Source organism: Entelurus aequoreus, linkage group LG17, assembly GCF_033978785.1.
Source record: "Entelurus aequoreus isolate RoL-2023_Sb linkage group LG17, RoL_Eaeq_v1.1, whole genome shotgun sequence".
NCBI classification, from domain to species: Eukaryota; Metazoa; Chordata; class Actinopteri; order Syngnathiformes; family Syngnathidae; genus Entelurus; species Entelurus aequoreus.
In genome coordinates, this window is record NC_084747.1 from 4,210,345 (window position 1) to 4,233,335 (window position 22,991).

General features: G+C 34.7%; 1 protein-coding gene across 3 annotated transcripts in view; it reads right to left on the reverse strand.

Moving 5' to 3' along the window:
- The window catches only part of kremen1 (kringle containing transmembrane protein 1), a 176,101-nt gene that overhangs the window by 68,691 nt on the left and 84,419 nt on the right, over window positions 1-22,991 (reverse strand). For all 3 annotated transcript variants that reach the window (XM_062024435.1, XM_062024433.1, XM_062024432.1), the window contains exon 3: window positions 10,967-11,058. In XM_062024435.1, the coding sequence (XP_061880419.1) occupies window positions 10,967-11,058 (92 nt within the window). The remainder of the gene's footprint in view (window positions 1-10,966; window positions 11,059-22,991) is intronic.

A 22,991-nucleotide genomic window follows, 5' to 3' on the forward strand; every position in this document is an offset into this window, starting at 1 on the left:
AGTTCTTGACGTTTACTTTCACAGCGTGGCAACATGCAACAACACTTTTCGGGGCTACCGCGCATGCTCGTAACTCCCGTTGCATGCTGGGTAGTGTAGTTGTTATATTCTCTAGCTCATAAAATTTTTCCCCCTATAAAGAAATAATGTTAACTCAATAAAGTGTATTTCTTTTTTTAGCTTTAACTTTTCATTTTTTAGCATTGTAACCACATTTGCAAACAACTTTTCTCTTCATAGAATTTTCTTTCAATAAAGAAATAAAGTGCAAAAATGTCAAAGCATCATAACAAACAGTTATGTTCCAATAGCAGCAGAAGTGCACTTTTTGGAGAGCTGTATTATTTTCAGTTTTGTGCCCAAGGGACTTATTTTATTTAACACTATATTATTATTTATACACTTATAGTGATCACAGAGACAGGTTGTTTTTGTGTTACTGTATATATTTGTTTTTCTGAAAAATCCCACTTAATATACTTTGGGTAACAACAGTCAATATTTATTTATTTTATTTAATTTTTTTAGGTGGGTAACAGTCAATATTTATTTATTTATTAGATTTTATTTTTTTATTATATAATAAAAGTGAGCTTTTGTTAAACCAAATATTGTGTGTTTTTTTCCATATACAACAACCTATCTGGACTCCATAAGAGAATCGATAAGGAATCGGTTCGATAAGAGGATTCGGTAATAGGCTCGAACTCGATAATTCCTTATCAAACATCATCCCTAACGATTACCCCATTAATTTGAGCGAGGATGAAAGATTTGTGGATGAGGAACGTAGAATGCAGTGCAAGAGATATCTTTTTTCGCTCTGACCGTAACTTAGGTACAAGCTGGCTCATTGGATTCCACACTCTCTCCTTTTTCTATTGTGGATCACGGATTTGTATTTTAAACCACCTGGGATACTATATCCTCTTGAACATGAGAGTCGAGAACGCGAAATGGACATTCACAGTAACTTTTATCTCCACGACAATACATCGACGAAACACTTTAGCTACGGAGCTAACGTGATAGCATCGTGCTTTAACTGCATATAGAAACAAAAGAAATAAACCCCTGACTGGAAGGATAGACAGAAGATCAACAATACTATTAAACCATGGACATGTAAATACACGGTTAATTCTTTCCAGGCTGGCGAAGCTTAACAATGCTGTTGCTAACGGCGCCATTGAAGCTACCGGACCTCACAGAGCTATGCTAAAAACATTAGCTATCCACCTACGCCGGCCAGCCCTCATCTGCTCATCAACACCCGTGCTCACCTGCGTTCCAGCGATCGACGGTGCGACGAAGGACTTCACCCGATCACAGATGCGGTCGGCGAGACGGAGGAAGTTAAGGTGAGTTCGGCGGCTAGCGCGTCCGCTATCCATCTCTGTCTTCCTGGTTGTGTTGCTACAGCCAGCCGCTAATACACCGATCCCACCTACAGCTTTCTTCTTTGCAGTCTCCATTGTTCATTAAACAAATTGCAAAAGATTCACCAACACAGATGTCCAGAATACTGTGGAATTTTGAAATGAAAACAGAGCTTTTTTGTATTGTATTCAATGGGGTACCAATACTTCCGTATCAACTGATTCCATCATCATACCTAGACGTTTTCAACCGGAAGTGTGGCGGGAAATTTAAAATGTCACTTTATAAGTTAACCCGGCCGTATTGGCATGTGTTGCAATGTTAAGATTCCATCATTGATATATAAACTATCAGACTGCGTGGTCAGTAGTAGTGGCTTTCAGTAGGCCTTTAATAAAGTACTTCTCATTTCTGATTATGAAAACTACATTATTGTACTCATGTTAGCATTTAAGCTAGCCAAGGGAATGCCCTGTGCTTGGCCCGTCAGGCGCAGAGGATAGGCAAACGTCCGTAACAAAAGGACATCAAAAGATACCAATATGGCGGTATTGTCTCAAATCTATACCTCTTTCTAAAATATACCGGTATTAACTATAATACTGGTTTACCGCCTAGCCCAAGGTGAGCTCATCTGACCAAAGGTAAGATCTTCTTGGCCCAAAGGGTGTGACGTTCCCGGAAAGTGGAACGTTGCCATGGAGTGGCCTTGTAGGAAGGTAAGGCCTGCCTAGAGGGTCAGAACATGCCAACATGTGAGACCTCCATTGGTAAAGCATGAGGTCTTTCTAAGAAGTGGAACTCCACTTGGGGTGGGATCTAGGACTTTCTTGAATAAAGATGAGGCCTTTCAGTGAAGGCGAGTGGGATTTTTTACCCAAAGATGACACTTTCTTTGCCAGAAAAGTCCTTACTAGATAGTGAGACCTTTACTAACAGAGGGACTTTCCTTGATAAAAACTGAGGTCTTCATGGGATAGTGAAAAATGATCAGGGAGGAATTGCTTTGACTAGACCAGGGGTCACCAACCTTTTTGAAACCAAGAGCTACTTCTTGGGTAGTGATTAATGCGAAGGGCTACCAGTTTGATACACACTTCAATAAATTGCCAGAAATAGCCAATTTGCTCCATTTACCTTTAACTTTATGTTATTATTAATAATTAATGATATTTATCTTTGTGGAAACACTGATCATCTTAATGATTTCCCACAATAAATATACACTACCGTTCAAAAGTTTGGGGTCACATGTAAATGTCCTTATTTTTTAAGGAAAAGCACTGTACTTTTCAATGAAGATAACTTGAAACTAGTCTTAACTTGAAAGAAATACACTCTATACATTGCTAATGTGGTAAATGACTATTCTAGCTGCAAATGTCTGCTTTTTGGTGCAATATCTACATAGGTGTATAGAGGCCCATTTCCAGCAACTATCACTCCAGTGTTCTAATGGTACAATGTGTTTGCTCATTGGCTCAGAAGGCTAATTGATGATTAGAAAACCCTTGTGCAATCATGTTCACACATCTGAAAACACTTTAGCTCGTTACAGAAGCTACAAAACTGACCTTCCTTTGAGCAGATTGAGTTTCTGGAGCATCACATTTGTGGGGTCAATTAAACGCTCAAAATGGCCAGAAAAAGAGAACTTTCATCTGAAACTCCACAGTCTATTCTTGTTCTTAGAAATGAAGGCTATTCCACTAAATTGTTTGGGTGACCCCAAACTTTTGAACGGTAGTGTATATAGAAACAGATAAATATCAATATGCAACACTTTATTTTTATATTTTCTCTAAGTGCACATTTTTCAAACTGAACATTTTCAAATGATCACTTCTAAGACAGTCTTGTGAAATCACAATATCCCATTTTAACTAGCTAGCCACTAACATTTTTGAACAAATCACAAATTACTTTGCACCATGTTTGTACAAATAACTCATGTAAAATAAAAAAGTCAACTCTCAAATTTTTAAATAAATCATGTCACACTTTGAACTGGACACCAAATCTGTTATCGGTTTCTTTGTCAGTTAGTGAAGACCAAGTCTTTAAAATATTTTCTTGGATTTTCAAATTCTATTTGAGTTTTGTCTCTCTTAGAATTAAAAATGTCGGGCAAAGCGAGACCAGCTTGCTAGTAAATAAATACAATTTAAAAAATAGAGGCAGCTCACTGGTAAGTGCTGCTATTTGAGCTATTTTTAGAACAGGCCAGCGGGCTACTCATCTGGTCCTTACGGGCTACCTGGTGCCCGCGGGCACCGCGTTGGTGACCCCTGGACTAGAAGTTCAGGTCTGACTAGAGAGAAGGTACTTTCCCAAAGGTGAAACTCTTCTTGACAAAGAAAGTGACACTTTGCCAGGGAGTGATCAGCCTTCCACATAAGTGCAGCCTTGTCATGGTGAGAGGCTTTTGAGCTGGAATCTTTTACCCAAAAGTGGGGCCTTATTTGCCAGATGGTAAGGCATTTCCAGAAAGTGGAAACCTGCCAGGGACAGAGGCTTTCATTTCAAGAATATTTGGCCTTTCCAAGAGTTGTAGAGCGGTGAGGTCTGGTTAGAAAGTGGGATCTTTTACCCAAAGGTAAGGCCTTGCAAGCCCGATGAGGCTTTGCCAGAATCTTCCTTGCCTGGCTGCGAGAGCAGGAAGTGTCACGTTCTCCACGGGGTGTGGCCTTGCTCTAAAAGGTGAGGCCTTTCCAGAACGTGGAATGGGGGCCTTGCCAGCAGGCGAGGCCTAATGATGTGATTGTAATTTCATAAGTAAGTACAGAATGTTATTACCTGACGGTGTCTTTCATGAACAGGCATGTTTTCATGCCTCACAGCAAACACAATGTCTGTGCAAAAAACACTTCAAGACCTGAAAGCCAGGCAAGCGTTTGTGTGTGAACCAGAATATGGTCCACACCGCCTGGATGCTGGACAAAAAACAGGCTGAACCAGCACATGGTCCACAAAGCCTTCTGGAACAAAGACTGGCCTAATTCGAGCACAGATAAGGACCAGCCTGGCTCTGGACTAAGGTGCTCTGGGACATCAGCCGAGGCACGCAGCACGAAACGGACGGTTGTTTGAAATAGGTCAGGAGATCTACAGCGGCTCATTGGTCACGGGCTGGCAAATACACGACTGCACGGACGCAACGCGGCCAGCAGGCATGATTAGACGGCTTAATGGCTGCTGCGTTATTCAAACGGGAGGATTTAGTCGAGCGTGCAACTCAGACCGGAAAAATGGCGGGATAGCCGCGGGGGTCCTCCTGAGACCTGGTGGCACAGAGTTCAGTCGGTCTGCTCGTGTGTTTAGTCTGCTGCAGCAAGGAGTACGCAACAGTCAGCAGGAAATCATGCAAACACAAGGTGAGGTAACAATTTCAACGAGGAGGAGACTCAACACTCAACAAGCCACCAAATTAAAATACTTCCAAAGAAAAAGGTACGTCCTCGGCCCTTAGCCACACCCTTACACAGAGTTTTGTAGGAATCTGCGGCCACGTTTTTTGTAATTATTCTAACAAACAACAGGGTAAACATTATTCATTGGCACGGTCTAAGGTCTAAACATGTTTTACTCCTTTTGTCTCTACGATAACTTAAAGGCCTACTGAAAGCCACTACTAGCGACCACGCAGTCTGATAGTTTATATATCAATGATGAAATCTTAACATTGCAACACATGCCAATACGGCCGGGTTAACTTATAAAGTGACATTTGAAATTTCCCGGGAAATATCCGGCTGAAACGTCGCGGTATGATGACGTATGCGCGTGACGAAGTCAGTTTAACGGAAGTTATGGTACCCCGTGGAACCCTATACGAAAAGCTCTGTTTTCATTTCATAATCCCACAGTATTCTGGACATCTTTTGCAATTTGTTTAATGAACAATGAAGGCTGCAAAGAAGACAGTTGTAGGTGGGATCGGTGTATTAGCAGCGGACTACAGCAACACAACCAGGAGGACTTTGTTGGAGAGCAGACGCGCTAGCCGCCGACCTCACCTTGACTTCCTACGTCTCCGGGCCGCCAAACGCATCGGGTGAAGTCCTTCGTCCTTCCGCCGATCGCTGGAACGCAGGTGAGCACGGGTGTTGATGAGCAGATGAGGGCTGGCTGGCGTAGGTGGAGAGCTAATGTTTTTAGCATAGCTCTGCTCGGTCCGGTTGCTAAGTTGCTAAGTTACCTTCAATGGCGTCGTTAGCACAGCATTGTTAAGCTTCGCCAGCCTGGAAAGCATTAACCGTGTATTTACATGTCCACGGTTTAATAGTATTGTTGATTTTCTATCCATCCTTCCAGTCAGGGGTTTATTTTTTTTGTTTCTATATGCAGTTAAAGCATGATGCTATCACGTTAGCTCGTAGCTAAAGCATTTCGCCGATGTATTGTCGTGGGGATAAAAGTCACTGTGAATGTCCATTTCGCGTTCTCGACTCTCATTTTCAAGAGGATATAGTATCCCAGGTGGTTTTCCACAATAGAAAAAGGAGAAAGTGTGGAATCCAATGAGCCAGCTTGTACCTAAGTTACGGTCAGAGCGAAAAAAGATACGTCCTGCACTGCACTCTAATGCGTAGCTAAATTAGAAAAATGGATACAGATTAAAAATAATTGTATTAAATAAAACAAAACATGTATACAGGACTGTCTCAGAAAATTGGAATATTGTGATAAAGTCCTTTATTTTCTGTAATGCAACTAAAAACATGGAAATTAATCTTTATTTATTAATCTACTTGTTCATTTACTGTTGATGTCTGCCTATTTTCTGTTTCATCATGTTCTTAATGTTATAAGCACTTATTCTTCTCTTCTTTGATACTTTACATTAGTTTTGGATGATACCACGAATTTGGGTATCAATCCGATAGCAAGTCATTACAGGATCATCATGTGTCCAGGGACATATTCCCTGAGTTTATAAACATAATATGAATTTTAAAATAACGAAAGAAAATGCCTCCATGGAAATGCCCCCCCCTCTACCTCAAAGAACTACTCACCCCCAAATCCTCCACGCGACACCTCCGCTCCGGACAAGCTAACCTCCGAGGACAAAGCTACGAACAATGGGAGATCGGGCTTTCTGCTCCGCCGCTCCCAGTCTGTGGAACGCTCTCCCTGACCACCTGAGGGCACCACAGACTGTGGATGCTTTTAAAAAAGGCTTAAAAACCTTTTTTAGATATATGCATACCGTATTTTTCGGAGTATAAGTCGCTCCGGAGTATAAGTCGCACCGGCCGAAAATGCATAATAAAGAAGGGAAAAAACATATATAAGTCGCACTGGAGTATAAGTCGCATTTTTGGGGGAAATAATAAAAGCCAACACCAAGAATAGACATTTGAAAGGCAATTTAAAATAAATCAATAATAGTGAACAACAGGCTGAATAAGTGTACGTTATATGAGGCATAAATAACCAACTGATATGTTAACGTAACATATTATGGTAAGAGTCATTCAAATAACTATAACATATAGAACATGCTATACGTTTACCAAACAATCTGTCACTCCTAATCGCTAAATCCCATGAAATCTTATACGTCTAGTCTCTTACGTGAATGACATCAATAATATTATTTGACACACGCTAATGTGTTAATCATTTCACACATAAGTCGCTCCCGAGTATAAGTCGCACCCCCGGCCAAACTATGGAAAAAACTGCGACTTATAGTCCGAAAAATTCGGTACTAGTTTTAGCTATTTTGCTGTTCTAGTTTTTTTGTTTTTTTTAAATATATTTTTATTGTATTTTTTATATTTTTCAATACACTGTAGCACTTTGAGGTTGTTTACTCAATGTAAAGTGCTTTTTACAAATAAAATCTATTATTATTATTAGAGATGTCCAATAATATCGGCCTGCCGATATTATCGGCCGATATATGCGTTAAAATGTAATATCGGAAATTATCGGTATCGTTTTTTTTATTATCGGTATCGTTTTTGTTTTGTTTTTTTAAATTAAATCAACATAAAAAACCCAAGATACACTTACAATTAGTGCACCAACCCAAAAAACCTCCCTCCCCCCATTTCTTTCTGTTATCAATATTCTGCTTCCTACATTATATATCAATATATATCAATACAGTCTGCAAGGGATACAGTCCGTAAGCACACATGATTGTGCGTGCTGCTGCTCCACTAATAGTACTAACCTTTAACAGTTAATTTTACTCATTTTCATTCATTACTAGTTTCTATGTAACTGTTTTTATATTGTTGTACTTTCTTTTTTTATTCAAGAAATTTTTTTTAATTTAGTTATCTTATTTTATTATTTTTTTTAAAAAGTACCTTATCTTCACCATACCTGGTTGTCCAAATTAGGCATAATAATGTGTTAATTACCACGACTGCATATATCGGTTGATATCGGTATCGGTTGACATCGGTATCGGTAATTAAAGAGTTGGACAATATCGGAATATCGGATATCGGCAAAAAGCCATTATCGGACATCCCTACTTTTTATTGTATTTTTTATATTTTTTAATACACTGTAGCACTTTGAGGTTGTTTACTCAATGTAAAGTGCTTTTTACAAATAAAATCTATTATTATTATTAGAGATGTCCGATAATATCGGCCTGCCGATATTATCGGCCGATATATGCGTTAAAATGTAATATCGGAAATTATCGGTATCGTTTTTTTTATTATCGGTATCGTTTTTAAAAAAAATTAAATCAACATAAAAAACACAAAATACACTTACAATTAGTGCACCAACCCAAAAAACCTCCCTCCCCCCATTTCTTTCTGTTATCAATATTGTGGTTCCTACATTATATATCAATATATATCAATACAGTCTGCAAGGGATACAGTCCGTAAGCACACATGATTGTGCGTGCTGCTGCTCCACTAATAGTACTAACCTTTAACAGTTAATTTTACTCATTTTCATTCATTACTAGTTTCTATGTAACTGTTTTTATATTGTTGTACTTTCTTTTTTTATTGAAGAAAATGTTTTTAATTTAGTTATCTTATTTTATTATTTTTTAAAAAAAGTACCTTATCTTCACCATACCTGGTTGTCCAAATTAGGCATAATAATGTGTTAATTCCACGACTGCATATATCGGTTGATATCGGTATCGGTTGATATCGGTATCGGTAATTAAAGAGTTGGACAATATCGGAATATCGGATATCGGCAAAAAGCCATTATCGGACATCCCTAGTTTTTATTGTATTTTTTATATTTTTTAATACACTGTAGCACTTTGAGGTTGTTTACTCAATGTAAAGTGCTTTTTACAAATAAAATCTATTATTATTATTAGAGATGTCTGATAATATCGGCCTGCCGATATTATCGGCCGATATATGCGTTAAAATGGAATATCGGAAATTATCGGTATCGTTTTTTTTTTTTATCGGTATCGTTTTTTTTGTTGTTGTTTTTTTTAATTAAATCAACATAAAAAAACACAAGATACATTTACAATTAGTGCACCAACCCAAAAAACCTCCCTCCCCCCATTTCTTTCTGTTATCAATATTCTGGTTCCTACATTATATATCAATATATATCAATACAGTCTGCAAGGGATACAGTCCGTAAGCACACACGATTGCGCGTGCTGCTGCTCCACTAATAGTACTAACCTTTAACAGTTCATTTTACTCATTTTCATTCATTACTAGTTTCTATGTAACTGTTTTTATATTGTTGTACTTTCTTTTTTTATTCAAGAAAATGCTTTTAATTTATTTATCTTATTTTACAAAATTTTTTAAAAAGTACCTTATCTTCACCATACCTGGTTGTCCAAATTAGGCATAATAATGTGTTAATTCCACGACTGCATATATCGGTTGATATCGGTATCGGTTGATATCAGTATCGGTAATCAAAGAGTTGGACAATATCGGAATATCGGATATGGGCAAAAAGCCATTATCGGACATCCCTACTTTTTATTGTATTTTTTATATTTTTTAATACACTGTAGCACTTTGAGGTTGTTTACTCAATGTAAGGTGCTTTTTACAAATAAAATCTATTATTATTATTAGAGATGTCCGATAATATCGGCCTGCCGATATTATCGGCCGATATATGCGTTAAAATGTAATATCGGAAATTATCGGTATCGTTTTTTTTTATTATCGGTATCGTTTTTTTTGTTTTTGTTTTTTTTAAATTAAATCAACATAAAAAACACAAGATACACTTACAATTAGTGCACCAACCCAAAAAACCTCCCTCCCCCATTTCTTTCTGTTATCAATATTCTGGTTCCTACATTATATATAAATATATATCAATACAGTCTGCAAGGGATACAGTCCGTAAGCACACATGATTGTGCGTGCTGCTGCTCCACTAATAGTACTAACCTTTAACAGTTAATTTTACTCATTTTCATTCATTACTAGTTTCTATGTAACTGTTTTTATATTGTTGTACTTTCTTTTTTTATTTGAGAAAATGTTTTTAATTTAGTTATCTTATTTTACTCATTTTTTTAAAAAGTACCTTATCTTCACCATACCTGGTTGTCCAAATTAGGCATAATAATGTGTTAATTCCACGACTGCATATATCGGTTGATATCGGTATCGGTAATTAAAGAGTTGGACAATATCGGAATATCGGATATCGGCAAAAAGCCATTATCGGACATCCCTACTTTTTATTGTATTTTTTATATTTTTTAATACACTGTAGCACTTTGAGGTTGTTTACTCAATGTAAAGTGCTTTTTACAAATAAAATCTATTATTATTATTATTGTGATGCCAAAAACTATCGACGTAATCATAGTAGTATCGACTAGATACGCTACTGTACCTGGTATCATTACAGTGGATGTTAGGTGTAGAGGGGGTGTTGGACCGGTACTTTTCAGAGGCGGTATAGTACTGAAGATGATTCATTAGTACCGCAGTACTACACTAATACCGTACAACCCTAAAATAAAGTTTAAGCAGAAGAAAGGACATATTGACTTGACTTTCTAATTAACGAGGTTTAATGTTGGCCAAAGAAGAGTCCAGCCGTTGTAGTCGCAGTGCAGATGAAAACCAGGCGGGTTAGAAGAGATGGTTAGAAACATCTAATTAGCTTCAAAACATACACATGTTTGACCGCTTGTAGAAAAACAGACAAATCGCTCAAAAAAGGATCAACCGCAGCGTTTGAAAGGTCAACGCTAAAAAAGTCATTAATGGCGAGCAGATTGCAAACACATTCATCAACAACCATACGCTACATCCGCCATTTAAAGAGGCATTACAGCGAGGGGCGTGGCCACGCGCGGCAGGTTTAAGAGGACGACGGGATGTAATTAAAGGCGTTGTTTTTTTTTTTAGATGAAAATGACGGCGTACGAGCGTTCGCTCCATAAAAGCTATTCATAGCGCCTGCTTTGGATGTTTGTCCAACGGCAGCAGACGGAAGAAAGAAAGGTCGGCGCAGGAGTGTCAATCATCACTAATGTGCCTCATAAAGCTGATTGTTAGTCTGCACGGTGCAAAGAAGTGACACCAGCTACAGCCGGATGAGAAAAAGGAGCGAGGAGATTGACAGGGTTGTCACTCACTGCGGCACGTCGGGATGTCGCAGTATCGCCAGTAGATTCCATCTTCGTGGTCGGCGATGTAACACCACGGCTGGACGTCGCCGTCCGGATTCCTGGGAATCAAACAGAATCTGTGAATTGCCAAATTTTGACATGTTCATGGTTAATAAATGTGAATAATGCATTCATTTAAAACAAGTATTCAATTATATACATTCATAAAAATGCCTGACATGTACAAGTGATCATGGAATATAAACAATTAGTAAATACTTTTACTTTTTTTCTTAAATTTTTTTTACATTTCTGGAAGTGAAGAATTTAATGAATCATTTTAGACTTTACACTTTTTCTCTAGTCAGACAATATTTTTGGTGCAATGGATGGAATTTATATGATTGTAACATATTTAAATGATCAATAAAATAATAATAATAATAATAATCTGAAATAATAATGACAATACTATTATCAAAATACCATAACAATAACAGTGCTAATGTGAAATAATGTGTATTTTTACATTTTCTTCAAGTCAGACAATATGTTTGATACAATGCATTTGAATGTATGTAATTGTAACTTATTTACATTATTATTAAAGTAATAATAATAATAATAATAATGATAAGATGAAGAAATAATGACAATAATATTATCGAAATAGCATAGCAATAATAATTACAACAATATTTTTGGTACAAATTATGACATTTATGTAATTGTAACATATTTAAATTATCAATAAAATAATAATAATCTGAAATAATAATGACAATACTATTATCAAAATAGCATAACAATAACAGTGCTAATGTGAAATAATGTGTATTTTTACATTTTCTTCAAGTCAGACAATATTTTTGATACAATGCATGGAATTTATGTAATTGCAACTTATTTACATTATTATTAAAGTAATAATAATAATAATGATAAGATGAAGAAATAATGACAATAATATTATCGAAATAGCATAGCAATAATAATTACAACAATATTTTTGGTACAAATTATGACATTTATGTAATTGCAACATATTTAAATTATCAATAAAATAATAATAATCTGAAATAATAATGACAATACTATTATCAAAATAGCATAACAATAACAGTGCTAATGTGAAATAATGTGTATTTTTACATTTTCTTCAAGTCAGACAATATTTTTGATACAATGCATTTGAATGTATGTAATTGTAACTTATTTACATTATTATTAAAGTAATAATAATAATAATGATAAGATGAAGAAATGATGACAATAATATTATCGAAATAGCGTAGCAATAATAGTTACAACAATATTGTTGGTACAAATGATGACATTTATGTAATTGTAACATTAAAATTATTAATAAAATAACAATAATAATAATAATAATATCCATCCATCCATTTTCTACCGCTTGTCCCTTATGGGGTGGCGGGGGGTGCTGGAGCCTATCTCAGCTGCATTCTAATAGGTCTGAAATAATATTGACAATAATTTTATCAAAGTAGCTTAACAATAATACTGCTAATGTGACATAATACCATTTTCTTCAAGTCAGACAATATTTTTGGTAAGATGTATGGAATTTATGTAATGTAACATATTTAAATGATTAATAACATAAAGCAATAATAATAATAATAATATTATAATAATAGTAATATATGTAATGATGTGAAATAATAATAATGACAATAATATTATCAAAATAGCATAATAATATAGTACATAGGTGAAATAATATGTATTTTTTTCTAGTCACATTATATTTGGTACAGTTGATGAAATGGATGTAATTTTAACATATAATAGTAATAATAGGTGTACTAATGTGAAATAATATTATTATTGATAATATAACAATATAAATAATTGTTTATAATAAAACCAATTAGCATTAGTTAGATCAGCATCCTGGATTGGATATAATATATATATAATATATAATAATGACTTAATTTGAGAAAATTAAAGCAAGAAGTAAAGTTAATAAAATTGTATTGTGACAAAATCTAAAAATGTCAATTTAATTTGAATGTAATTACTTTTAAATATTATTTTAATTAGATAGTACCTCAATAATATCTTATTAATTATTTTTCTTTTTAGTAAATACAATTGTAAAAGTTTAATGTTGTTGTTAAATCGTATAATATAATATAATAACAATATAATATAATACTACAATATATCAGTATATATTATATACTGTATAAAAATATTTAAATATTACATATATGTTTTATTGCTACTATGGTACATTTTTTGGTCTCCTTTATACCTGCATTATCCTTTCCATCCTTTGTAAATGAGCTACTGTGTGGGACAATTTCCCTTGTGGATCAATAAAGTTTGTCTAAGTCTAAGTCTAAGTTATCAATATTAACGATAACAATAACATTAATATTGATAATATAACAACATAATTTATTGTTAAAGGCCTACTGAAAGCCACTACTAGCGACCACGCAGTCTGATAGTTTATATATCAATGATGAAATCTTAACATTGCAACACATGCCAATACGGCCGGGTTAACTTATAAAGTGACATTTTAAATTTCCCGCGAAACTTCCGCTTGAAAACGTCTATGTATGATGACGTATGCGCGTGACGTCACTAGTTAAACGGAAGTATTGGTACCACATTGAATCCAATACAAAAAAGCTCTGTTTTCATCTCAAAATTCCACAGTATTCTGGACATCTGTGTTGGTGAATCTTTTGCAATTTGTTTAATGAACAATGGAGACTGCAAAGAAGAAAGTTGTAGGTGGGATCGGTGTATTAGCGGCTGGCTGCAGCAACACAACCAGGAGGACTTTGACTTGGATAGCAGACGCGCTAGCCGACGCTAGCCGCCGACCGCACGGATGATCGGGTGAAGTCCTTCGTCCTTCCGTCGATCGCTGGAACGCAGGTGAGCACGGGTGTTGATGAGCAGATGAGGGCTGGCTGGCGTAGGTGGAGCGCTAATGTTTTTATCATACCTCTGTGAGGTCCCGTTGCTAAGTTAGCTTCAATGGCGTCGTTAGCAACAGCATTGTTAAGCTTCGCCAAGCTGGAAATTATTAACCGTGTAGTTACATGTCCATGGTTTAATAGTATTGTTGATCTTCTGTCTATCCTTCCAGTCAGGGGTTTATTTCTTTTGTTTCCATCTGCATTTGAGCCCGATGCTATCACGTTAGCTCAGTAGCTAAAGAGCTTTGCCGATGTATTGTCGTGGAGATAAAAGTCACTGTGAATGTCCATTTCGCGTTCTCGACTCTCATTTTCAAGAGGATATAGTATCCGAGGTGGTTTAAAATACAAATCCGTGATCCACAATAGAAAAAGGAGAAAGTGTGGAATCCAATGAGCCAGCTTGTACCTAAGTTACGGTCAGAGCGAAAAAAGATACGTCCTGCACTGCACTCTAGTCCTTCACTCTCACGTTCCTCATCCACAAATCTTTCATCCTGGCTCAAATTAATGGGGTAATCGTCGCTTTCTCGGTCCGAATCGCTCTCGCTGCTGGTGTAAACAATGGGGAAATGGGAGGAGCCTTTCAACCTGCGACATCACGCTACTTCCGGTACAGGCAAGGCTTTTTTTTTAATCAGCGACCAAAAGTTGCGAACTTTATCGTCGATGTTCTCTACTAAATCCTTTCAGCAAAAATATGGCAATATCGCGAAATGATCAAGTATGACACATAGAATGGATCTGCTGTCCCCGTTTAAATAAAAAAAAAATCATTTCAGTAGGCCTTTAATATCAATACTGATATCAGCATTAATAATGACAATAATGAAGGTTATTCGACATAAAAAGTGTCTATTTCATAATGACAGAAAAAGTATGAAAGTGCAAAGCTGGGTGAGATAAGATGACACGTCCCTCTTCTTCTGCTTTTGACTGTAATTGCCAAAGATCTGTTAGTCTCCTCTTTTGACACACCTCATCACACATCTCAGGGGGGGGTTTCAAAAGGAAAAACCACCCGGCGGCGCTGCACTATCCCCTTTCACCCTTTGTGAACAACCTTGTCACGTCGCCTTTTCTTCTCCCACACAAAGTTTCCTCTCGTCTTTTCACGCCGGGAAAGAGGCCGTGGTAAAAAAAAAAAAGGGACAACTTTCCGAGGTGAAGTCAAGTTTAAGTGCCCCGAAAGCTTTCCTGTTAGCGCTCTCTTTCCTGGCGGGCCTCACGTCACCAAGCATTAGCAAGAAGCTCTCAAAGTAAGGCTGGGTGCAGCTCATCTTATCATCGGCCTACATCTCATTGTGATGAAGCATCACAACACCAGATTAGGTTTCCTCTCTCACCTTCTCGCTTTCATGCATGTCCTCACAAAGCCCCAAGTGCACTTTTTAATGAGGCGGACGTGAGTCAGGGACAACCAGGTTTCGTTTTGTTTACTTCTTCACAGGTTGTCTCATCCTCGCCTCTTCTCTTTTCAACACATGGACACGTTTCACCAACAAAATGCAGTCACTGGTGACGTTTGACTCCGTTTCACCAATCAAATGCAGTCACTGGTGACGTTTGACTCCGTTTCACCAATCAAATGCAGTCACTGGTGACGTTTGACTCCGTTTCACCAATCAAATGCAGTCACTGGTGACGTTTGACTCCGTTTTACTAATCAAATGCAGTCACTGGTGACGTTTGACTCCGTTTCACCAATCAAATGCGGTCACTGGTGACGTTTGACTCCGTTTCACCAATAAAATACATTCTCTGGTGACGTTTGACTCCGTTTCACCAATCAAATGCAGTCACTGGTGACGTTTGACTCCGTTTCACCAATAAAATACATTCTCTGGTGACGTTTGACTCCGTTTCACCAATCAAATACAGTCACTGGTGACGTTTGACTCCGTTTTACCAATAAAATACATTCTCTGGTGACGTTTGACTCCGTTTCACCAATCAAATGCAGTCACCGGTGACGTTTGACTCCATTTCACCAATCAAATGCAGTCACTGGTGACGTTTGACTCCGTTTCACCAATCAAATGCAGTCACTGGTGACGTTTGACTCCGTTTCACCAATCAAACCGAGCCAGGCGGTCACATGATTAACTGCACATAAAGTTTCAGCGGCAAACAACAACAAGCTTAAGCTTACATGAACTCAACGTCAAATTTGAGGAAGCACATGGCGGTAAGTAACATTAGTAGATATTTTGGCTGTCACCGTAGGCTGATGTTAGCTTCCCTGCTATGAATCACTGTCAAATGTACATCGTGTGGGGACATTTATTAACGCACTGCAGCCTCATAGACAGACACACACACACACACACACACACACACACACACACACACACACACACACACACACACACACACACACACACACACACACACACACATGCATACGAACACTAATCAGAAGTGCACAGTGTGTTCCCAGGTGCAGCCCACACCTATCAGTTTATGGTTTGCGTAAAGGCTAACTTGTTATTTTCCTTTGTAAACTCTGCCTACTGAGCCTATGGTGCTGTTAAGTTATTGTGGCTCAATTTGCCTTCATTTTTTTTTATGTTAATGTATTATTATTTAATATATGTTATTGTTTTAGTTGCTTAAGAGATATTCCTGGCTCTGAATTTGCTCATTGCTATTTTTATGTTTTCGTGCATTATTTGTTGCCGTCATCATTCAACAAACAGGTTACTCATCAGTTACTCAGTACTTGAGTAGTTTTTCCACACAACATACTTTTTACTTTTACTCAAGTCAATATTTGGGTGGCTACTCCTTACTTTTACTTGAGTAATAAATCTCTAAAGTAACAGTACTCTTACTTGAGTACAATTTCTGGCTACTCTACCTACCTCTGGCCATAATACCCAGCAATATGTTTGGAGGAGAAAAGGTGAGGCCTTTAATCCCAGGAACACCATTCCTACCGTCAAGCATGGTGGTGGTAGTGTTATGCTCTGGGCCTGTTTTGCTGCCAATGGAACTGCTGCTTTACAGAGAGTAAATGGGACAATGAAAAAGGAGGATTAGCTCCAAATTCTTCAGGACAAGCTAAAATCATCAGCCCGGAGGTTGGGTCTTGGGCGCAGTTGGGTGTTCCAACAGGACAATGATGACCTCAAACACACGTCGAAAGTGGTAAAGGAATGGCTAAATCAGGCTAGAATGAAGGTATTAGAATGGCCTTCCAAAAGCCCTTGACTTAAAGGTGTGGACAATGCTGAAGAAACAAGTCCATGTCATAAAACCAACACATTTAGCTGAACTGCACCAATTTTGTGGTCAAAGATTCAAGCAGAAGCTTGTGGATGGCTACCAAAAGCGCCTTATTGCAGGTAAACTTGCCAAGGGACATATCAGCAAATATTAACATTGCTGTATGTATACTTTTGACCCAACACATTTTCAGTAGAGCCATAATACATTCATTAAAAGAAGCAAACTTCATGAATGTTTTTTGTGACCAACAAGTATGTGCTCCAATCACTACATCACAAAAAAAATATGAGATGTAGAAATGATTGGAAACTCAAGACAGCCATGACATGATGTTCTTTACAAGTGTATGTACACTTTTGACCACGACTGTATATAATAATAATAATAATAATACATTTTATTTGTAAAAAGCACCTTATATTGAGTAAATAATCTCAAAGTACTATAGTGTATTAAAAAAATAAAATAAATAAAAAGATAATAAAGAAATAAAAAAAAATTAATCTAGAACAGCCAAATAGCTATAACTAGTATGCATGTATGTAAAAAAAGGGCTTTTAAGCCTTTTTTAAAACCATCCACAGTCTGTGGTGCCCTCAGGTGGTCAGGGAGAGCGTTCCACAGACTGGGAGCGGCAAAGCATGAATAATACATGAATAATGTATTATTCATACAATAATATGTATGAATAATTGTGTGTATGTGAGTATATATATGTGTATTTGTATGTACAATATATTTTTCTCACGATACTTCAAATGCAGCTACTGCCATCTTCTGGTGGTATTTAAAAACATACATCGGGAGGTTGCCTACAGCCGCGACTATGCATGCCAATGTTTTTGTCGTTTGCTTTTGTAGAGCATGCACCTGCGGCATGGGAGGCTGCGTATCATGTGGAAGAGGCATTGTTGGGAGCATTCACGGTATTTCAGCAACACGAGCAATGTAGTCAGAAGCTGAGCCAGCGTTTATGCATGACTTCAATGTAAACAACATGCAGAGTCTTCCCTAACGTCTCGCTAAGATCAGGAATCCCAAAAATTCAAACACTCAATAGTTGAGATAAAATGACTATTGTTGATACACTAAATATCATTTAAATGAAATGACCGCAATTTAGTCAGAAAATGCCAAAGCCAAGTGAAGACATCTTCATAGTTGAAAAGCCTCGCAGGAATTCTCCGCTTCGACACAAGAGCGCTTGTCCTCTTCAAGCTTTGTGCTTTTTTTCGGGGAATAACGTGACATTTCCCCTCCTGCCGGGTACTCCCAGCAGGCTATAAAGATGAAATGGAGGCTCTCATGCCGCTGTGACGGCTGCCAGTGAATCAGCAATGAAGGAGGGAGGCGGCGGGCTCATGCATGGAGGGGATTGGTTAAGTGTGGCGGTACACGGATTCGCAAGCGGCTTTTCCCGTAGCGTACAGAAACGTAGGTGAGGGACAGGAAGTGTAACGCGCCCAAGATATTGTTACATTTCATCTAAAATACAGTCTTTGGCTATCAGCACTCAGCCTGTGGCTCGAACTTGGATCCTCCGAATGAGAGTGTGAGAGCGCTAAGCATCGAGCTAAACGCCAAGGCTGTCATCTCGATGTCCAGCGCAAGCTCTTGAGGTGTTAGGGAGTGAGCTTTACCAATGGCCTTCACTACAATAGCGGTAGTGCCAAGGAAAAGCCCTTCCAATTATACGGACAAGTTCAAAACGGACAAAGACAAGCAGATTTTTTACAAGAAAAAGTCAACATTTCAAAAGAAAAAATTGCAATATTACAAGAACAAAGTGAAAATGTGAAAGAAAAAAAGGAATATTTTAAAAAAAAGCCTTAATATGAAGGGAAAAAGTCGTAAATAAAAACGAGAAATAAGTCACAAAATAAGTTTACGAGAAGAAAGCTGTACTACTAGGAGACAAAGTAGTGGTGATAGTCCATTATACAAAATTATGAGGGGAAAAAAAGTCATCATTTTAGGAGGAAAATTGTGATATTACAAAAAAATCTGAATTTTGCAAGAATTTGTCGGTTTTTTTCAAGATGAAAGTCCATTATATATTGTTATAAGAAAAAAATAGTAATTTCACAAGAAATATCGTAATTTTACACACAAAAAAAGGACGGAATATTCTGAAAAAAAATCAGAATTTTGCAAGAAATTGTTTTCAAATGAAAGTCCATTATGTATTGTTATTAGAAAAAAATAGTCATTTCACAAGAAAAATCTTAATTTTACGGATAAAAAAGAACGGAATATTCTGAAACAAATCTGAATTTTGAAAGAAATTGTTTTTCCAAGATGAAAGTTCATTATATAATGTTATGAGGGGAAAAAGTCTGAATTAAAAAAAAAAAAAAAGTCTGAATTTTAGGAGGAAAATCGTGATATTACAAAAAAATCGGAATTTTGCAAGAATGTTTAAATTTTTTCTCAAATGAAATTTCATTATATATTATTAGAAAAAATAGTAATTTCACATGAAATATCGTAATTTTGCAAAAATGGACGGAATATTCTGAAAAAAAATCTGAATTTTGCAAGAATTTTTTTTTTCCAAGATGAAAGTTCATTATATATTGTTATAAGAAAAAATAGTAATTTCACAAGAAATATCATAATTTTGCAAAAAAAAAAAAAGAAAAAAGGACGGAATATTCTGAAAAAAAATCTGAATTTTGCAACAAATTTGTTTTTTTTTTCAAGATGAATGTCCATTATATATTGTTATTAGAAATTTTTTTTAAATTTCACAAGAAAAATCTTAATTTTACGAGAAAAAAAAAGGACGGAATATTCTGAAAAAAATCTGAATTTTGAAAGAAATTGTTCTTCCAAGATGAAAGTCCATTATATAATGTTATGAGGGAAAAAGTCATAATTTTACCCCCAAAAAAGTCATAATTTTAGGAGGAAAATCATGATATTACAAAAAATCTGAATTTTGCATGAATTTTTTTTTTCTTTCCAAGATGAAAGTCCATTATATATTGTTATAAGAAAAAAATAGTAATTACACAAGAAATATCGTAATTTTACACAAAAAAAAAGGACGGAATATTCTGAAAAAAAATCTGAATTTTGCAAGAAATAGTTTTTTTTTTAAATGAAAGTCCATTATATTTTGTTATTAGAAAAAAATTGTCATTTCACAAGAAAAATCTTAATTTTACGAAAAAAAAGAACGGAATATTCTGAAAAAAATCTGAATTTTGAAATAATTAGTTTTTCCAAGATGAAAGTTCATTATATTTTGTTATGAGGGAAAAAGTCTGAATTTTACAAAAAAGAAAGTCATCACTTTTAGGAAGAAAATCGTGATGTTACAAAAAAAATCTGAATTTTCCAGAATTTTTTTTATTTTTTCTCAAATGAAAGTCCATTATATATTGTTATTTGAAAAAAAATAGTAATTTCACAAGAAATATCGTAATTTTGCAAAAAAAAAAAAAAAGGACGGAATATTCTGAAAAAAACCTGAATTTTGCAAGAATTTTTTTTTTTCCAAGATGAAAGTTCATTATATATTGTTATTAGAAAAAATAGTAATTTTACAAGAAATATCGTATTTTACACACAAAAAAAGGACGGAATATTCTGAAAACAAATCTGAATTTTGCAAGAAATAGTTTTTTTTTTTCAAATGAAAGTCCATTATATATTGTTCTTAGAAAAAAATAGTCATTTCACAAGAAAAATCTTAATTTTACGGAAAAAAAAGAACGGAATATTCTGAAAAAAATCTGAATTTTGAAAGAAATTGTTTTTCCAAGATGAAAGTTCATTATATAATGTTATGAGGGAAAAAGTCTGAATTTAAAAAAAAGAAAGTCATCATTTTTAGGAAGAAAATCGTGATATTACAAAAAAAATCTGAATTTTGCAAGAATTTTTTTATTTTTTCTCAAAATGAAAGTCCATATATATTGTTATTTGAAAAAATAGTAATTTCACATGAAATATCGTAATTTTGCAACAAAAAAAAAAAAGGACGGAATATTCTGAAAAAAAATCAGAATTTTGCAAGAATTTTTTTTTTTGCAAGATGAAAGTTCATTATATATTGTTATAAGAAAAAATAGTAATTTTACGAGAAATATCGTAATTTTACACACACAAAAAAGGACGGAATATTCTGAAAAAAAATCTGAATTTTGCAAGAAATAGTTTTTTTTTTTTCAAATGAAAGTCCCATTATAATATTGTTCTTAGAAAAAAATAGTAATTTCACAAGAAAAATCTTAATTTTACGGAAAAAAAAAGAACGGATTATTCTGAAAAAAATCTGAATTTTGAAAGAAATTGTTTTTCCAAGATGAAAGTTCATTATATAATGTTATGAGGGAAAAAGTCTGATTTTACAAAAAAGAAAGTAATCATCTTTAGGAACAAAATCGTGATGTTACAAAAAAATCTGAATTTTGCAAGAATTTTTTTATTTTTCTCAAAATGAAAGTCCATTATATATTGTTATTTGAAAAAATAGTAATTTCACAAGAAATATCTTAATTTTGCAAAAAAAAAAAAAAAAAAGGACGGAATATTCTGAAAAAAAATCAGAATTTTGCAAGAATTTTTTTATTTTCCAAGATGAAAGTTCATTATATATAGTTATAAGAAAAAATAGTAATTTCACAAGAAATATCGTAATTTTGCACAAAAAAAAAAGAAAAAAGGACGGAATATTCTGGAAAAAAATCTGAATTTTGCAAGAAATTGTTTTTTTTTCAAGATGAAAGTCCATTATATATTGTTCTTAGAAAAAAAATGGTAATTTCACAAGAAAAATCTTAATTTTACGAGAAAAAAAAAGGACGGAATATTCTGAAAAAAAATCTGAATTTTGAAAGAAATTGTTCTTCCAAAATGAAAGTCTATTATATAATGTTATGAGGGAAAAAGTCATAATTTTACAACAAAAAAAAAGTCATAATTTTAGGAGGAAAATCGTGATATTACAAAAAAACAGAATTTTGCAAGAATTTTTTTTTTTTTTCAAGATGAAAGTCCATTATGTATTGTTATAAAAAAATATCGTAATTTCACAAGAAATATCGTAATTTTACAACAACAAAAAAGGACGGAATATTCTGAAAAAAAATCTGAATTTGAAAGAAATTGGTTTTTTTTCAAGATAAAAGTCCATTATATATTATTTGAAAAAAATTGTAATTTCACAAGAAAAATCTTAACTTTACGGAAAAAAAAGGACGGAATATTCTGAAAAAAATCTGAATGTTGAAAGAAATTGTTTTTCAAGATGAAAGTCCATTATATAATGTTATGAGGGAAAAAAATTATAATTTTACAAAAAAAAAAAAAAGTCATAATTTTAGGAGGAAAATCGTGATATTACAAAAAAACAGAATTTTGCAAGAATTTTTTTTTTTCAAGATGAAAGTCCATTATGTATTGTTATAAAAAAATATCGTAATTTCACAAGAAATATCGTAATTTTACAACAAAAAAAAGGACGGAATATTCTGAAAAAAAATCTGAATTTTGAAAGAAATTGGTTTTTTTCAAGATAAAAGTCCATTATATATTATTTGAAAAAATTGTAATTTCACAAGAAAAATCTTAACTTTACGGAAAAAAAAGGACGGAATATTCTGAAAAAAATCTGAATGTTGAAAGAAATAGTTTTTCCAAGATGAAAGTCCATTATATAATGTTATGAGGGAAAAAAATCATAATTTTACCAAAAAAAAAAAGGCATAATTTTAGGAGGAAAATCGTGATATTACAAAAAAAACAGAATTTTGCAAGAATTTTTTTTTTTCAAGATGAAAGTCCATTATATATTGTTAAAAAAAAAAATATATCGTAATTTCACAATAAATATCGTAATTTTACAA